General features: G+C 44.3%; 2 protein-coding genes across 2 annotated transcripts; both read right to left on the bottom strand.

Moving 5' to 3' along the window:
• Nucleotides 1–1,847: 1,847 nt before the first annotated feature.
• Nucleotides 1,848–11,933, bottom strand: NUTF2 (nuclear transport factor 2). The gene is made up of 5 exons (XM_039327551.1): nucleotides 11,776–11,933; nucleotides 7,668–7,791; nucleotides 7,286–7,357; nucleotides 5,517–5,615; nucleotides 1,848–2,400 (listed from the first exon to the last, which is right to left on the bottom strand). The coding sequence occupies exons 2-5, from the start codon at nucleotides 7,764–7,766 to the stop codon at nucleotides 2,287–2,289; spliced, it is 384 nt and encodes a 127-aa protein (XP_039183485.1). The 5' UTR covers nucleotides 7,767–7,791; nucleotides 11,776–11,933; the 3' UTR covers nucleotides 1,848–2,286.
• Nucleotides 11,934–13,771: 1,838 nt separating this feature from the next.
• THAP11 (THAP domain containing 11) lies at nucleotides 13,772–17,849 on the bottom strand. Its single transcript, XM_039327447.1, has 2 exons — nucleotides 15,326–17,849; nucleotides 13,772–14,602 (listed from the first exon to the last, which is right to left on the bottom strand). The coding sequence occupies exon 1, from the start codon at nucleotides 17,385–17,387 to the stop codon at nucleotides 16,203–16,205; it is 1,185 nt and encodes a 394-aa protein (XP_039183381.1). The 5' UTR covers nucleotides 17,388–17,849; the 3' UTR covers nucleotides 13,772–14,602; nucleotides 15,326–16,202.
• Between the last annotated feature and the right edge of the window lie 435 nt (nucleotides 17,850–18,284).

Here is an 18,284-nt window from a genome sequence, read left to right as displayed (position 1 = left end):
TTATTTAAACAGCAGCTCAATAACCTTAATCTATTTACATGGCTTCTATATTCCCAGACCAAAGATTTTATTATCCTTTCTTGCAGCAACTAATGTCTTTACAATACATTTTGCCCTTCCACCATGCAATTTAATTCAGAAATAGTTTAGATGAACCTCCCTTCCTACAGGGAAGAAAGCAGCCAGTTCTTGCCTCCAACTAAAGTCTTAGCTTCGCTTAGGAAAGGGACAATGTCTAATCAAATGCCAGGTACTAATACTGAAAGTTGAAGTAGCCATAGTTCACAGCATGTGGAAAAATAGTCATTTCTTCCTTACGGATGACAAAAGGCATTCCTCATTTGCTTAGCTAAAAAGAATAAAGCCTCTTTAGGCAAAATGTGTTCCTATGAATATGCATTCAAGGAATTTTTCTAAGGCATTTTGTTTATGTATGGCTATTACATACTGCTTCATTAAGGCATATACCTATTCAACTAAAACCTGACACCATGCAATCTTTCCAAACATTCACTAGCCATTTTGAATAGGGTGGTGCTGAGATACCCAGATTAAACTTCCCTTCATCACTAATTCTTCATAAAAAGAATCTTGTCACCAGCTTTGAATGCTACAATGTTGGAAACAAATTCCATCGACAATAGTTTTCAACTAAACCTATACCTAGGTACTAACATGCTAGCTTTTGTGATCCATTGCCCCAGACTGATTAATTTCAACTGTGGTGTTTGCAATGAAGCAGCTACACTGATGGCACATACATACATACATACATACATACATATGCGCTTAGGAAAGTTAGGACATTCAAAAGCTTTATATGCTAACCTTTTAAAATTGTGACAAGCTTCAAAATGCATTTCTCTAAACAATTATTCAGCTGGTGTGTACAATTGCAATTTCTTAACAAGCACAGGCCTAAATTAATGAATTTGAACTCCGTTCTTCCAAAATTGAACATCAGTGATTAAGAACTGCATACTTTTTTTTGCTGTTCATTAGCATGTGGAATTAGGCTGTGTTAACCTGATTGCCAGCCCAGCTTTAAACTTTTCAGTTTAGAAAATAGAAAAATAGACTTGGGAAGGCATAAGGCCTATGAATTCAAGATCCCCCAGCTTGTATTAAACAACCAGAAGAACAACCTGGCCATTTTGAAGATACATTTCTTTTCTGTAACTTTTATCAGCTTTGCAGCAAATGGTACTTCAAATATTGACCCAACTGGACCATTAAAATGGCGCTACTGGTGGCACCTGGCTGTTGTCTATTGCAACCAAGATACAGCAGACGCTTGGGATATCAAAATAAGCAACAGGCAACACGGAATGGGATGTGGCACTCTCCTGATCTGGACCAAAGTTAACATCTCATTTTGAAACTGGTACCCCGAAGACGCTGAATGCAATGACGACTCAGCTTTTGATTATCAAAAACAGGGTGATATCATGATGCCGACTAAGAAAGGATAACATGGAGAAATAAGCCTCAAAATAAGCACACGCGCATTGTTGGTCTTCACAGTCTTTTATCTATATCTGCATAATAGTATGGAAAAAAATTGACTTGAGGTTCAGTATAATAAACTTGCAGCACATAGGTAATTAATATAAATCTACATCATGATTTTCAGGGAGAGGTGAGACTTCCCATTTCAGGCATGAAAGCCATTTATTCAGTGCCACATCCACGTTAAGCTTCCAACCAAAAGCAAGCGAGAGCACAAAGCGTACGTGGAAATTTTAAAACTTAAAACTTATGTCCAGCCACATATTCCCAAAACTGAGAATTCAAACAGAATTCTTGGAAATACAAGACTTTCCATTTACAGACTGAAGATCCAACAATTTAAACTGTTAAGAAAATCACATGGTTTTATTGTATAATGTAGCACTGTAACATTTGAACAACAAAAAAAGAGAGATCAATTATCTGAGTTGGTTTCAGGCTGGCTATTCTTTAATATCCTTTTGTTTCTTTGGGTTATTAGAGAAACTTGTCAGTACAGAAACACGACCATTTGTATTATGGATTCTTCCCAAGGCATGCTGGTAAAACATACCCTTCCTTTGTCAAATGCAGCTAATTCTAACTTCCAAACATCATGCACAAGGAACTCTTCTAGTGGCACAACATAAAACTCTTCGAAAGGGTATGTCACAAGTCTTGCTTGTTTGCCATGGTGTGCAGGTTTGTGTATGATATTTGGAATGTTCCATGGGTGTGATTAATATTGGTAAGGAGGAGGAGGAAAAAAAAAAGGACAGGTGCCTCAGGGATGCCATTTCAACCATAGTTGTGCAATGCTAGCCTGAACATGTCATTGGTGCAAACCCAAGCATCGTTGATGTTCTTTAATAGAAATATCTGGTGGAATCCGATAACAGGATCTTCATCGGCCTGCAAAGACAAATGAAAAATAAACATTTAGATGCTTTTGAGCAGCGCATCGAATTCCTGTAACTGGAATCAAAGGTCGTCATGCATACTTCTTGCCTTACCAGCAATTCTTTTTGACAGAAACTAAAATGTGGCATTTTGTCTCTGTGCAAGAACACAACATGCATTTTTAGTCATGATGATGCAGAATGGCACGAATAATTAAATACCGCTGGAAACTTAAATGCAGTTCCTGATTACTATAATAATTACTCAATGTTCCCCAATTTAGTGTTTTTCAGATGATAAGTTTCCAAAATTCTCAGCCAGGAATTTGGAACAATGGATTCACATGACCGTGGCATTCACTTAACAACTATGATGATTTATTTAATGACTGCTACCAAAAGTGTTGGTCTGGTCAAGTGAATGCCTCAACTTAGAACTGCAACAACTTAAATCCAGAAATTTGGTCTCAATTGCAGTCATAAATTGAGGAATAGCTTTAAGTTTAAATCTGGATAATGAGCTAAAGTTTCACTTCTAGTTATAAAATAGGGAACATTTCTTCCTGAGCCTTTAGTGATGTTTTTATGACTACCTAAGGTGGAATCGTGTCTTCTCATATAATCATCACGAAAATAAACTGCCTATACTCTAGCAAACATAATACTTTTGGGTTTTGCAGTACAACCAAGTGAAACCTTGATTTACTATGAACTTGATACAATGGACTTCACATTAAATGGATCAATTTTCAATCCAGACCAGTGTTACTCAACCTTTTTAATGTGCAGAATTCCCATTCTAGCATACTGGCTAGGGAATTCTGGGAGTTACAAGTCCACACATCTTAAAGTTCTCAAGGGTGAGAAATACTGATCTAGATCATTTATATGACAAATTCAGTGCAATTATTTACTCTCGAATATAATAGACATTTTATACAATAGACATTTCCTCAATTAGTCTGTTAAAACAAGGTTACACTGTATCTATTATTAATGTTGAGGTACATGGCATTGCAAGACTAAGGCTGTATTTGCACATTGTACTAACTCTTATGCTTGTATGCTTTGTAAATCCAGTCAGCGCATATAAACCATATTTGTGGCTTGGAAGAGTGTAAACTCACCCAGTTCTGACTTAAGACAGTTAATTATGGTTAAAGAAATTGTAGCTTAGCACAGCAGATCAACTAGATCTACATGTTAAATATTTGCTAAAGATAAGAACGAACCATGACTATAGATAGCATGTTGGCAACAACTGGCAGTTAACCCAAACTAGTTTGCATTCTGGAACTGGAACTTTTGTGCTGGCTTCAGAAATTTTTCCAACTTCCCCCCAAAATAGTCTGAGACAATCCTTACTATTGTGTGCCAAGTCACGCTACCCACCCCTGTGCAAAGGTCCACTTAGAAGTCAAATCAGCTTCACAGAAGCATCTTGATATTTCAGAGTTCCCAGCTAGCACATCATGTTGGCTGGGAACAGCTGTCCAACTTATTGGGATCGTGCCGGATTAGGGAAAGTCAACTTAGGAGAGATATGAGAGCTTTTCCTAAAAGTTAGTCCTTCTGCAACCAACAATTTGCTATTTGTTTTTCTCATCACCCAAAGTGGAAGAGTGCAGAACAGCACATCTGAGCTTTGTGAGTCCTTGTGCTTTCTGAGCTTCGCTGTTTTCTTGCAGACATCTTATTACACCATCCACAAGAAGGTAACATCACCTAGCACTGACCAGACTAGTTGAATAATTAAACTTCTACAAGAAAAGAGCTAAGCTGAGAGCACCAAAGACTCCACAGTTCAACCCTGGGCTACAAATATTCTCTTCCATCGATTCCAAGATCCATCCTACTGCTCCACTCTGAAAACAATAAGCCAAATCCATTCTTTAAGCCCACCTTTTCTGTGATGCCTTTTGTCCCAATCCTTTAGCCCTCCTTTACTGAGAGAAAGCAGTCGATATAATTGTGTTTGCCCACTCTTTGTTTTTTTACATCCTCCTTCCTTATGAATGAAACAAATGAATGAGACAAATGTCTGTTTATGAACGGCATGCTCGCAATGGATTGAACTGTAAGCTGCCTCCGCCTTGGGACCCTGGTGTAAGAGACAGGTTGCACAGCTGCACCTCCAGGCATGAATGCAGACAGTTTTCAGACATAACAAGGCAAGCTTTCACTGTGTGCCACGCCAACGTTCCAGAGTTCTAAGCAGCCCTGTATCCTCAAGGTGTTAAAAGTAGCGACTGACCGATATCAAAACACACTACATTAACTAATTGGCAGTTGCTTCTGCAAAGAAAAACGTCACCGCGACTCATTTCGAGAGTCATCCACCTGGAGCAATCCACACTGTCATACTGCAACCCTCCTCAAGTAACACACAAGCAATGTTCATGCTGTTGCAAGATCAGGTGGGGCAGAGGAAACAAGCTGAACGCTTCTTACTTAGAGAGGGGGCAGCGAAGAGCAGAGTATGAGGTGACCAGAAGGCTAAACATTGTGGAGTGCTAGCCTGAAGACTTCATTGGTGCATACCCAGGCCCCTTGTAAGTTTTTCAACAAAAAGGTCTGATGGAAACCTAGAATTTGGTCATCATCTGCCTGAGCAGAACAGGAGAAAAACATTTTATGATTTGAAAATCTCAAATGCTGGAACCTTGACAAAAATCTGACAGGGATATATATATTTATGGACATTTATGGACATTGGGTATGTCTACTTTAACGAAGAGAAGGACGAGGGGGGACATGATAGCAGTCTTCCAGTATCTCAGGGGTTGCCACAAAGAAGAGGGAGTCAAGCTATTTTCCAAGGCGCCTGAAGGCAGGACAAGAAGCAACGGATGGAAACTAACCAAGGAGAGAAGCAACCTAGAACTAAGGAGAAACTTCGTGACAGTTAAACAATTAACCTGTGGAACAACCTGCCTCCAGAAGCGGTGAATGCTCCGACACTGGAAGTTTTTAAGAAGAGACTGGACGGTCATCTGTCCGAAATGGTATAGGGTTTCCTGCCTGAGCAGGGGGTTGGACTAGTTGACCTCCAAGGTCCCTTCCAACTTTATCATCATCATCATCATCATCATCATTTTTTACGCAACCCAGGCCTGAAATCAGACTTACTTTAAGTTGTCCGACTACCATACTGAGTATACAGCTGTCTGGAGTAGGCTGATGATCTTGGGATGTGATGCTGTGCTGTATTTTCTGAAAAGGAAGGCTCTGAAAGACAAGGGAGAAACACAGAAGGATGTACCGGTCGTCCTCATTTGACCACCACTCATTTAGTGACTGTTCAAAGCTTAGGACGACGCTGAATGAATTGCAGACACGAATGGTCTTAGGTTGGTTGCTGCAATCCCACAGTCGCGGGATCACCGTGGGCAACCTCCTCTGCTGGTTGCCTACAAGCAAAGGCGATGGGGAAGCTGGCAGGAGGTCGCATGTGGTGACCACGTGATGGCCTTGGGAAATGACAGGTGATTCCCTTAACGATCTCAACTGGAAGCGCTGGAATTTCCCTCGTTAAGCATCCTGGTCATGCAACGTTGCAGCTTGCAACTGGGTCACTAAGCAATGAAAATTCCAGTCCCAAGCGCTGCCATTGTGTGAGAACGACAGGGAGTCCTCGACTTGCAACGGTTCGTTTGGCGACTGTTCAAAGTTACAATGGCACTGGGGGGGGGGGGAAGCGACTCCTGACCATTTTCCCCCACTTACAACTGCTGCAGCATCTCCCGCGGTCACGGGATCAAAATCAGGCCGCCTGGCGACCGACTCGTATTTACGACGGGGGTCGTGTGATCCCCTTTTGTGACCTGCTTACAAGCAAAGTCAACGGGGAAGCCAGGTGTACTTAACACAGCGGTCCCCAACCGTTCCAGCTATGCGGACCGGAGGCAGCAGTGGGGGAGGGGATGGTTTTGCATGTGCAACCTAATTCGCACACGCGCAAATGGATCTTCGCGCTCTCATTCGCATGACCATTTCCCAACAGGCTGCGGGCCGGTCCGCGGACCTGGGATTTGAGGACTTCTGACTTAACAACCATGTTACTAACAACTGCGGTGATTCACTTACCAACTGTGGCAAAAAGGCTGTAAAATGGGACAGAATTCAGTCTCATTTAGTTGTTTTGAGCTCAACTGTGACCGTAAGTTGACGGCTACCTATACCTATACCTGAAATGCAGAGGTTTAGGGGGTAAATGGCACTCCTTTACCTCCTAGAAAAGACTCTTATCCAAATTTGTGGTGGGCTTCTCTTTGTACATTTTAAATAAAACTCCTGAGTGATAATAGTATGCCATGAAAACAATGGTGCTTACTTACAGGAGAGTAGATTTAGATGAAAACATTAAGATCACTATGTCCAGGACATAAAAGTCAATTAAGCCAAGAGCAGGCACCTTATGGTCTGCAGGCAGCTGCCCACCCAAAGAAATCTGACTTGCAAGGTGACATTTATTTCACTGTAGAGCTGGGACAATTTCTAGAATTTGGGAAAGGTAATATCTTAGGCCAGGGGTAGGCAACCTTGACTCTTTTATGACTCGTGGACTTCAACTCCCAGAATTCCTGAGCCAGCATGGCTCAGCTTGGGAACCTCTTCCTTTCCCCTCAGCATGGCTGGCTCAGGAATTCTGGGAGTTGGTCCATGAGTCTTAAAAGAGCCAAGGTTGCCTACCCCGCCCTAGGCTGCTTTATGACTCGTGGACTTCAACTCCCAGAATTCCTGAGCCAGGTATGCTGAGGGGAAAGGGAGAGGTTTCCATGCTGAGCCATGTTGGCTCAGTAATTCTGGGAGTTGAAGTCCACGAGTCATAAAAGAGCCAAGGTTGCCTACCCCTGTCTTAGGCTGAATATTAGGACTACAACGTAACAGAAACTTACTGAGAGTTTTTCAACAATAGCTACTTTGCCCTGAAATTGTAGTCCTTCCCATGTAAGGCATGAGGCATCTATCTGAAACAACAAAACAATAATCTGCTTAGAAAAAACAATATTTTGTACACTAGAAACAGTAACATATTGTTAAAAATAAATTAGTAATTTCCTCCGAGTCAAAACTAATTCAAGACAATCGTTATATATTAGATAAATACAGGCAATATATTAGTGACAAAGAGTAAATACAATTATATTTAAGATTAAATTAATCTCAAGGTACTGCTAAACAACATTATGAGAGTGCCAGCATTATTGACCCCAAAGGAAGGTGGAGGTAAATGATAAAACAGCCCACAATAAAAACATCTGTTTCAGAGTTACTTACATATATTGATCCTAACTGAGTCCTGTCTGTATCAAATAACTGATAGTAATGCTGTACAAAGCTGGAACCAATCTGTTCCCAAATAGGTTTGTCTCCCATTCTGAATTCTCAGTGCAGTCAGCAACTGGAAGTAGAAGAAAAACATAGGATATTTGGCTTTATTGTGGATAGGTTGATGAAACCACTGGCCTAGTATATAGCTCTTGTAAAAGCAGACAAATTCCATGTAGGAGAATGGAATGAAAAGAAGCAAATATTATTATCAACATCAATCCATAATGCGACAAAACATAGAATACTGTTTACTGTTCTAGTCACGCCATCTGAAAAAAAATATTGAAGCGGTGGAAGGAATGTGAATATACAATGAATTAAGCCTGATGCCTTAATCACTACACCAAACTGCATAAATGAAATATGGAATAGCATTCAATTGGATGAAGATGCTTTCATCAAATTGATGGGTCAATTCCTTTTAAAGCAAGTGTGTTTAATAAACAGTGATAGTTAATGTCAATTACAAAAAATCCGCCTGACTTTTGATCACATGACAGCGGAGGCTGCAATGGCCATAACTTTGGGGACCAGCTGTAAGTCCATTTTTTTTCAGTACCATTGTAACTTCAAACGGTAACTTATAACCAAATTATGGTTATAAGTCGAGGACGACCTGCAAACTTATTAAAGACTGAAATGGAAAAGAACTCTAAGATGATCCTCAAAAAAATCCGCCTGATTAGCACAGCGGAACAGCTGCCTCATGTTTCCTGAAAGGGCTACAACCATGTTAAAAAAAAAAAAAGATTAAGGGATCAATTATTCTTCACAACTACTCAGGAAGTATTTAGATAGCTCTAATGGTGACAAATGTTTGAAGCAGGGAAGAACAAGGTAAAAGATTGATGAGCGCTCAGAACAGATAGCTTAATCTGTCCAGTTTTGCAACAGTACACACAGCTTGACTTGCACATTCATTTTAATCTGGGATTAATGTGACCATGGAAACGTGGTCAGACAGTTGAGAAAGGTTTACAGATTCTGGCTAGCTGGCGGTTCTTTAAAATGCTGGGCAGCCAACATAAAATATCAGCGAGCTTCTCCTACTTTAACATTGATGTTTCTAACGAAATGTAATAGTATCTGTGTTTAGAAAGTTCAGCGACGAAAGGAAAGCAAAACCCCTCGGCAAGGCTGACCAAACTTTTTCACAGTACAGAAAAGTATGTAAAAGACAGTAAAATTCCATCTTATGAAAAGCAAACGTCCATGCCAGTCCCTCTAGAATTTTTGACAAACTGAAGCCCGTGACATAGTTGTATAAGTTACACATCTCTTCAGAGTGATTATAAGTCTGGATGGAGAACAACAGACTTCTGCTACACCCTGGCAAGACTGAATGGCTTTGAGTTTTGAGGCTGTACAATTCTAGGACAATATTAGTTTCGATGCTGGACGGGATGGCTTCGCATGCAATCTGGGGTTCTTTCTGGACTCACAACTCCCGCTTGAAAAGCAGATGGCAGTCAAGGCCTTTACACAGCTTTGTGCTGTGTAACCGTTGTACCTATTCCTGGATCAGGGGACTTTGCTCACTGTCACTTATGCCTTAGTCACCACCCAACTGGGCTACTGTAATTGCTCTACACTGGGCTGCCCTTGAAGAGTATCTGGAAACTTCAGATGGTGCAAAATGGCGCAGTGTGGACAGTTATGTGTGCTCCTAGGTTGGCATACAACACATCTCTCCTCCACAAACTGCATTGTTGGCCAGTTTGCTTCCAGGCCCAATTCAAAGTGCTGGTTTGATCTGGCCATCCCATCAGACCTTGCAGAAAAGGCATGCTGCGGGTCCCATCTTATAGGGAACTACACTTGATAGATCCCAGAAGGCAGGCTTTCTCTGCCACGGTGCCCACCTTTATGGAATTTTTCCTCCACTTATAGAATCTTATCAGGAAGTGAGGTTAGCTCCATCCCTGTAAACATTCACGGAAAGCTTTGGGTCAATTCTTCTCTCAGCCCAACCTACCTCAGAAGAATGTTGCTGGGGGGGGGGGAGATAAGAGGAGCTTTATGTATGTTCACTGCCCAGAATCACTTTTTTGTGAGATGGATAGTCATGAACATTTTTATTTATAAAAATCACTGTAGGCAAGTCCGTCAGAATACAGAAGCACAAATCCAGAGATTTTACAATTCCATTCTATTTTTTTTTTCTCTAAAAGAAAATGCAGCGTAATCAGCCACTTTCCAATTTACATCAGCCTATCTTCTGGTACCCTTCACTTGAACTATATTGGTTCTTCCAACATACATATAGCAGCTCTACTTAGAATTGCCAAATTTTGCTCTCTGGATTTTTTGCTATGCGCATCGAGGAGCCTTATGTTCCTTTGTATTTTCTCGTAAAAATAGACAAGTATAGCCATGTCTTTGTTCAGACTTTGCTAAACTGGTGCCATTGTGACAACTCCTGAGATCCTCATCCAGCCAAAGAACTATACTTAGAGAGGGAACTTAGAGTTATAACTGATCCATTCAAAAGGCATCAAATTGCAAAGGTCTGTATTAACTACCAAACTGTTTGGCATGTGACTCTTCTGATCATATAACATTTATATTTAGGTTTTAGGTCCTACATCCCACACATTAGGCAGCTGTGCATATTTACTTGTCCCTCCCTGCTTGAATATCTTTCGCATTTTTCTCAAAGCTTAGGATTCTCAAAAAATGGACGATTCTAGGCTGCCCATTTCATGTCCTAATTCATTTGTGCCAACATATTTTTATTACGTTTAGTACAGTAGCTCAGTTTTACAGCTTTGATGCGGGGCTTTTTTGGGGCACCTTAGCTTATACTCTCTTACTGTCCAGTCATTGTTAAGTTTAACCACTTTTAACAACTCACTCAAGCATCCCATTATTTTTCATTAGAAACATTATTTAGGAACCCAATCTTGCATTTGTAATTTATCTTTGCATGATATCGAGAGGGGAAACCTTAAAGAACTTCCCATAAGACGTAGCTTGATACACACAAATTTGGCAACTTTAAAAAAAAAAAAAACCGTGGACTTCAATTCTCAGGATTGTCCATGCTGTTTGGGCACTTCTGAAGTCTGCAGGCCACTTTAGCTGACTGTGTTCAGCAGGTCAGCGGTTCAAATCTCACCGGCTCAAGGTTGACTCAGCCTTCCGTCCTTCCGAGGTAGGTAAAATGAGGACCCAGATTGTTGGGGGCAATGTAAATATATATATACATTGCTTACTGGTGTACACTGCTTAGAGAGTGCTTGCACTTAAAGCGGTATATAAGTCTCATAAATAAATAAATAAAGTCCAGACATCTTAAAAGTTGTCAGAGTTTGAAAGGCGCTGATACACACCTACTTAAAAAGAGGGGGGGAAAAAACCCCAATTCTACGTCTAAAAAAAAAGAAAAGGGAATTGCTTTGCCGAGAAGCAGGCTGATCCACCCGGGGATCGATAGCACGCGGCACCCGTACACCACGTGCACAATTAACACCAGCCATTCCCTTTGAAAGATCGTTACTATTATTATTAGTATCTTTTTAAAGGGATAACCGGAGGAGGACTGGAGGGGGTGGCTTCTCACTCTGCCCAATTGCCCCATCCTGAATCCTCAAAAGCAGCGGCCGCAAAAAAAAAGGAGGGGGGAGGAAGTAATTTCCAGCCCAGCCCGGAAGACTTTCAAATTGCGCGCCTCCAGGAGGAACCCGCAAAGCACGTGGCCGCCCAGGACCACCGGGGCGCGGACCTGGCCCGTTCACACGTGCATTTCCCGCGCACGCCGGAGGGGAGGGGGGGGGAGAAAGGTCTCAGGCAGAGGGCGGGGAAGGAGAAGAGGCGCCCCGGATTGAAAGAGCCTCTGGAGGCGGGGAGGCGCCGAAAGGCTGCGGCGCCCCGACACGCCCTTTCCCGGCCCTTCCCTCTCCCGAGCGAGGCTGGGGAAGAGGGGGCAGCGCCCAAGCGCAGGCCCGCGGCCTGAGCCTCTGCAAAGCGGGTCGCCTCCTCCGCGGCTGGGCTTTCCGGTCGGCCTCCCCGCCCGCCTCAGGCGCCCCGCGGCCCCCGCGCTGCAGCTCCTTACCAGGCTGAGGGCGATGGCGGCGGCGGCGGCGGCGAGCGGAGCCCGAAGCCCCCGAGCGCAGCCTCACTGTCTCTCTCGCCGCTTCGCCCGCCGGCCCGCCTCTTCCGGTCACGCCCCCCGGCTGTTTGTCAGTCTGTCTGTCTATCTGTCGGGCGGGCGCGCGACTCCATTCCCCGGGCTGCTGGGAAGGCGAGTTTCTTCGCGCTCGCTTGCCGTGCAGCCTTCGGCGGACAAAAGGCGGGCACTACAGCTCCCAGCAAGCACCGCGCGGGGAGGCGCCCGACCCGAAGGGGCTGCTTAGGAAGGGGTTGGGTTGACGGATTGTTTCATCTTCGGCCTGATTAGAATTGGGAGCCCGACTCGATAGGAGGGTGCTTGGCTGGCTCCGAGGAGGTCCGGCTTGGAATGATCCGTTGTAAAGGCAGCAAGTATTTGGGGAAAGAACATTTGCTGCCCGTGAGAGCAAACTCCAGGGGGTCTTCCAACTTGGCCCTTTTATGACTTGTGGACTTCAACTCCCAGAATTCCTCAGCCAGCGTGCCTGGCTGAGGAATTCTGGGAGTTGAAGTCCACAAGTCATAAAAGGGCCAAGTTTGAAAAGACACCCCTAGCAAACACGACATGCCAGCTCTTTACTTCAGCTCCACCACTTATGGGTAGTCCTCGGCTTATGACCACAACTGCGTATTGCATTTCTGTGGCTGAGGGAGACATTTGATAAGTGAGTTTTGCCCCGTTTTACCTCTCTTGCCTCAGTTGTTAACATGAAATCACTGCAGTTGGTAAGTTAGTCACCCGGTTAAGTGAATCTGGCTTCATTGACTTGTCAGACGGTTGCAAAAGGGGATCACGTGAACCTTGGGACACTGTGGCCGTCATAATAGGAGCCTGTTGCCAAGCGTCTGAATTTGGACCATCACATGTTCATGGAGAAGGTGCAAAGGTCATAACTACAAAAAACAGTCATAAATCACTTTTTTCAGTGCCATTGTAATGAATTATTGTTAAGTTGTGGACTACTTGTATTGTAGACCTGTGTTCTGAAACAAAGGTCTAGAAGGTAGCCAGTATTTGGGGAAAGAACATTTGCTGCCCATGGGGGTCTTCAAACCTGGTCCTTTTATAACTTGTGGACTTCAACTCACAGAATTACTCAGCCAGCATGCCTGGCTGAGGAATTCTGGGAGCCCAAGTCCACAAGTCTTAAATGTTGTCAAGGTTGCAGACCCCTTATCTAGAAGGCCACCACAGCTATGAATATTTCTGCGCTGGAAAAGGATTGGAACAAAATTGATCTAGTTCCACAGATGATCCTGTAGCACAGATTCGTCATCTTTAGCCATTGTGTGATTAGCAGGCTTCATAAACCTGAAAAATTAGGATTGAGAAAGGCAGGGCTTGTTAAATGAGCAAGAACGGAATGTGAACAGTCTCCACAGTGAGTATCTTTATGATGCAAAAAAGGGTAAGAAAAGGCTGATGTTGAAACATGGCAATTGCACGGGTTACAGTTTTCAGAAGGTAATACATTCTTATGTATGGTCATATGTCTCTTTGATTGCTGAATCAAACAAGAATTGATCCTCTACCTTTTAAATATAAAAGATATCCAAATACATATCTGTTTGCATTGCTTTCTTCACTTACATCAAAGGAAAAAAAAAGTACTAAAACGCTTTAAAGCACCACCGTATTCACAGAACTAGCCAAAACGAACTACATCATGCCTTAAAAGACAAAGAGTTTTCCAGTTTTGATTTAGCAATTGTGTTTTCTGAAACATGATTTGTGCCTTTATTGTTTGAATGTAGACTTTATATATTGAACTGGCAGGCAATATACCATGGTAAAAAAACATGGGCAATAACTTTACTATTATTGCGAAGTTAAATTAAAATTAAAATGTTAAACTGGCTTAATTATGCATGAGATTGTCATGGAAAAAAAACTGGGATAACATTTTCTGGGCTCCATGGACAAATTGTACACTACAACATAACAAAACAAAATAGATTTTATTCAAATTAAGCGTATTTGTTAGCACCTCAGGATAACCAGGAAAATAGAACAGTCCAACATAGATAACCAGTTCAGCAGTCCAATCAACTGAACATGTTTTAGTGCATAATGATGGTAGAAAAGTACCACATTGGTCACAACACACACCTTCAAAACACTCTCAGCCAGCTAGAATGCACAGGCATTTATTTACAGAGAGAAAACCAATGTATTGCCCAGGATCCTAAAAGGTGAATATGAGCAAATCAAAAAGGTGTGTGCTCAAACCTGACCTAAATGCAAAACTCAATAGCAAAGGTATTCTGCATCCGAAGTATAGGGCAGCACTGAAATTTGCTAAATTTGGAGTTAGTATTTAAATCCAAAATAATAGCAAAAAATGGACATTGTTCTTGGAACTTCTACTCACAAGGACTGGATAAGAGTTCTCAATGACTACAGCTGAGAGTTTGTACAATCCAATGAATGTAAATCCTAAATTTCTACTGTCATATCCTATACAGTCACTTACACCAATTGCAGAAGAACGAAAGAACTGGGTGAATCTTATGGCGTAGTATAATAGGGAGAAAGAATAATCACATTAAACATATACTTTCATCATAGTATGTTTTCAAGCTTTAAAATTTAACTTTAATTGTGGATGTGTACAACATATATAACCAATATATATGACTGTGGTTCCTATTCATATTGATGCTGGAAAAAAAATACTATAACCAATTTTTTTAAAAAAAATTGGACAGCTGGCCATTCTGTTCCTCATCAATGTCATCAGGTCACAGCAGCTCCAACGAAATAAACACGCCTGGAAATGCAAAAGTCAGTGTGCTTATTAATAAGATGATACGAAAAAATGACAACTTAGGAAAACACAACCTCACCTAATGTTTTACTGTTTCCTTCCTTTTAATTTAACCAACAGTTTGATATCTCCTAAAGAGCTGACAAAACAATGTATTATGGTACGTATTTGAAATAAATTCCAAAGGGAGGCACTATGTATCTAGGTGGGTGGATGCAGAAAAATTAATATCCTTTTGTGACAAAAGTTAAGTCCTTCTTCCGCCTCACACATCTTTTAAGACAAATGGCAACAGTTTTACAGAGATATAAGTTAAGCACTGACTTCCCCAAATAAAGTTGTATCAGGCTACAACCAAATCACTATATGATGTTATGATTAGAGTTTTATAAGAGTTGTAGTTTTAATGCATCGGGAGAATGTCAGGGTGGAAAAACTGCTTAGGACTTGAACTCCGCACCCATTCCTCTCAAGTTCAGTTTTCAATCTATTCGCATGGCACTTTCTTCAAGACTTGAAGAAATATAGTGGATTCAGAAGAAAGTATGGGAGGTTAACCTCATTGCTCTTATGCTAAGGAGACTAAACCCCAGAAAAATATAAAGGAAGGCTACTGCTCCCCACTGGTTTTCCAAGAGGAAAATACATTTGTTGGAAACTCAAACAAGCAATGTTTGCATGCCCAGAAGGACACGGATTCGTGAAATGACAGAAGAGCCACAATACCTTTGTCAGCTGAAAGAGAAACAGAAGCAAAAACTAACTCCAATGGCAATATGGAGATAACAAACAACATCCTCCTGATATCCTCTTTAAATATTAAGGATTCGTTTTGACAATAGAAATGGCACACTCTGCATCAAAAGGTTCTGGGGGGGGGGGCGGGCAGAGAGAGAATTGCCTACAACTCCCTTTCATAAAAAGGAAAGATAAATGCACTGATGGCTGTGATTTTTCACATGACATTTTCCGCAAAACAATCCCGGTACAACGCTGTGACACAGTGCCCTGGCCGCCTTCATTGACTCCGGTACGAACGGTTACAACGGTTAACAACCCGAGTGCGCCTGTCTAGAAAGCAACTGATTCTTTCCTCAAAATTAGCTTTGTACACAACATGTGGTTTGGCTGCAGGTGGCAGACGCTAACAGTCTAGCTTCACGAGGGCAATGAATGCTAAAAAGGTTCCAACCGAGCCGGCATCACCCAGAGTACCACAGCAGCCGTGGACTTGCCACGACGCTCAGAACAGTATATGTAATGCAAGGAGCATCAGCCAGAACGACCAGAATCCCAGGCCATCTTTTTAAAAGTATTGCAGCGGAGTCTCGGTGGGATAAATGTTAAGGACTGTCTTTAGGTCCCGCGGATTAAATCCGGGCCACAAAGGAGCCTGGGCTTCGGAAGCAGAGAACCAGGGGCTCAGAACTGGTCACTCCCCCGTGGCAGGGTAGCGCTGCCTAACCAGGGCGAAAAAGGTCATTTGGGCAGCTGCCTGGAGCATCATTTGTCTTTTCTCCCTCCAATGCAAGTCTTTGTTGCCCGGATGCAAGAGTTGCACACCCCCGTCCCCTTCCAAGATCCCCCTCCGCAGGGTCGTCTTTCAGAGGCCGTGGCGCTTGCGGGCCCCCCCAGCCAAGCTGGCGGCGTGCAGCAAGCGGTCCTTCTCCCGGATCTCCTCCCGCAGCTGGGACTCGGCCAGGCGGAGGCGCCGGATGCTGCCCTTCATCTCCTTCATCTTGACTTCCAGCAGGGCGATGATGTCCCGCTGCTCGTTCAGCTTGCGCAGCAGCTCGTCCGACGTGGTGCCCGACGACAGCGAGTAGGAATGGTCCGGCGGGACGTCCAGCAGCGGCCCGTTGTCGGCCAGGAAGGCCAGGTGGACCGGGGGCCCCATGAGGGCGCCGGGACCCCCCAGTTCCATCTGCACCGTCAGGTCCATGGGCTTGACGTCCTCCCCGGGGAGGCCGTCGGGCCCGACGCCCCCTCCTCCTCCTCCCCCCGCCGCCGCCGCCCGGAGGAGGCCCTGGCCCGCCTGGCCGGCCGCCCCCTCTTGCAAAGTCAGCAGCATCGCGGCTTGCGCGGCGGCTTGGGCGGCCACCTGGGCAGCGGCGGCGGCATGGGCGGCCGCCTGGGCGGGGGCGTGGCGGGGTCTCCGCCCGCCGCGCGCCCCTTTGCGCTCGTTGACGCCCCGCAAGGGGAAGATGGTGGGGACGCGCACCAGGTAGGACTTGCGCCCGCCGGGGAAGTGCTCGGAGCAGACGCGGTGGCCCGTGGTGGGCTGGAAAGTGCTGAAGCAGCCGCTGACGCCGGCGCGGGACACGTTCTTCAGCCAGAGGCGGCGCAGCTCCGCGTCCTTCGGGAAGGTGTAGAAGTGGAGCGCCTTGTCCCGGTGCGAGTTGTTGTAGCAGCCTGGCACGCAGCACGTGAACCCGGGCATGGTCTGCGCGGGGTGCCTGCCTCCTCCTCCTCCTCCGCCGCCGCCGCCTCCTCCTCCTTCCCCCGGCGGGCCCGAGGCGGCGGGACTACAGATCCCACAAGGCCTCCCGATTGCGAGTCCCAGAAGGCGGCGGCTGCAGCTCCTTCTCCGGCGCCGACGCCACAGCGGCAGCCTGCCCTCCCCGAGAGCGCCACAGGAAACGGAACTACCCGCCCCACAAAGCACCGCGGCGAGACCGGAACTCTCTTTCCCACCGGGCACCGCGAGCCCAGGCTTGGAAAAGCGCGGGTTTCCTCCGGGAGGGGGCGGGGCAGGAGGGAGCTTGGAACTACGCGTCCCAGGCGCCATCGCGAGAGGCCGCCTTCCCACAATCCTCTGGCTTTATTATGCCTTTTTCTTAAAGCTTGACGTTCCTAAGTCTGTTCGTTCTTATTTTTCACCCGCTCTTCCTCGTTTTTCTCTTGGAGGCGCTGGTCGGAATGGTTGTTTCTTTCTCTCGTTTGGTGCGTGCGGGATAATGCCTCATCTAGGAAAGCGCGGGAACTCTGCCGACGAACGGCCTATGAATTGTGGAAACAAAACAGGAAAAGAAACTACGTTTCCCACAATGCAACGGGCTCTGCTTCCATAGACGTTCAGTTCGCCTCTCGCTGCATGGAACACGGTTGCCGGGACAGCGGCGTTCGTTTTCCTCGTTGCCACGGCAACCCTTTATTAGCCGCAGCAGCAGCATCCATAAGCTGCTACGTGGTTCCCTGAGGACCAGTTGGTCGGCCTTGTGGGATCTGCCCACCTGAAGTCCACCCCACTTCCGAAGAATCAAATAAATGCAAAGCAAGCATCGTTTTAAATAAAAGACAATGTTGCTGCTGACATGCGTTGGCCTCTGATGTTGCTACATCACTTAGAAACAGTATCTGAGCATCATTTTTGTGGGTTTCTAAAGTTCTAAATGAGAACAAAAATACCTTTTAAATTTCTTTTATAAATATCACAACATCACCAGGAAGCAGCATGGATATCTTTTTTCTTCAATTAGAGATCGCAAAGGTGCTTTTTCCAAAGGGCAATTGGACTTTCTTGGTTTTTTTTTTCTTTGAAAACATTTCGCTTCTCATCCAAGAAGCTTCTTCAGAACAAATTGAAGGCATAGCATGACATGACTTTTCTAATATTCTAATATTGAGAGGACAGCTTTTCCAAGAAAATTTTTTTTATTAATTTGCTTTTAATAATATTTAGTGA

The sequence above is a fragment of the Crotalus tigris genome, unplaced genomic scaffold, assembly GCF_016545835.1.
Source record: "Crotalus tigris isolate CLP2741 ecotype Arizona unplaced genomic scaffold, ASM1654583v1 scf7180000024362.2655971311:6658466, whole genome shotgun sequence".
In the NCBI taxonomy this organism is placed as follows: Eukaryota; Metazoa; Chordata; class Lepidosauria; order Squamata; family Viperidae; genus Crotalus; species Crotalus tigris.
Note: the sequence above shows the minus strand (reverse complement) of the source record. Positions and strands in the feature narration are given on the sequence as shown.

What these genes read in the sequence shown, in the direction of transcription:
- NUTF2 (XM_039327551.1), bottom strand. Translation starts at nt 7,766, where the DNA reads ATGGGAGACAAACCTATTTGGGAACAGATTGGTTCCAGCTTTGTACAG. An exon ending in CTCAGTTAGGATCAATATAT is followed by an intron (nt 7,358 to 7,667) that starts GTAAGTAACTCT and finishes TTGTTGTTTCAG; the next exon opens with ATAGATGCCTCATGCCTTAC. An exon ending in CTATTGTTGAAAAACTCTCA is followed by an intron (nt 5,616 to 7,285) that starts GTAAGTTTCTGT and finishes CTTGTCTTTCAG; the next exon opens with AGCCTTCCTTTTCAGAAAAT.
- THAP11 (XM_039327447.1), bottom strand. Translation starts at nt 17,387, where the DNA reads ATGGCGCCTGGGACGCGTAGTTCCAAGCTCCCTCCTGCCCCGCCCCCT.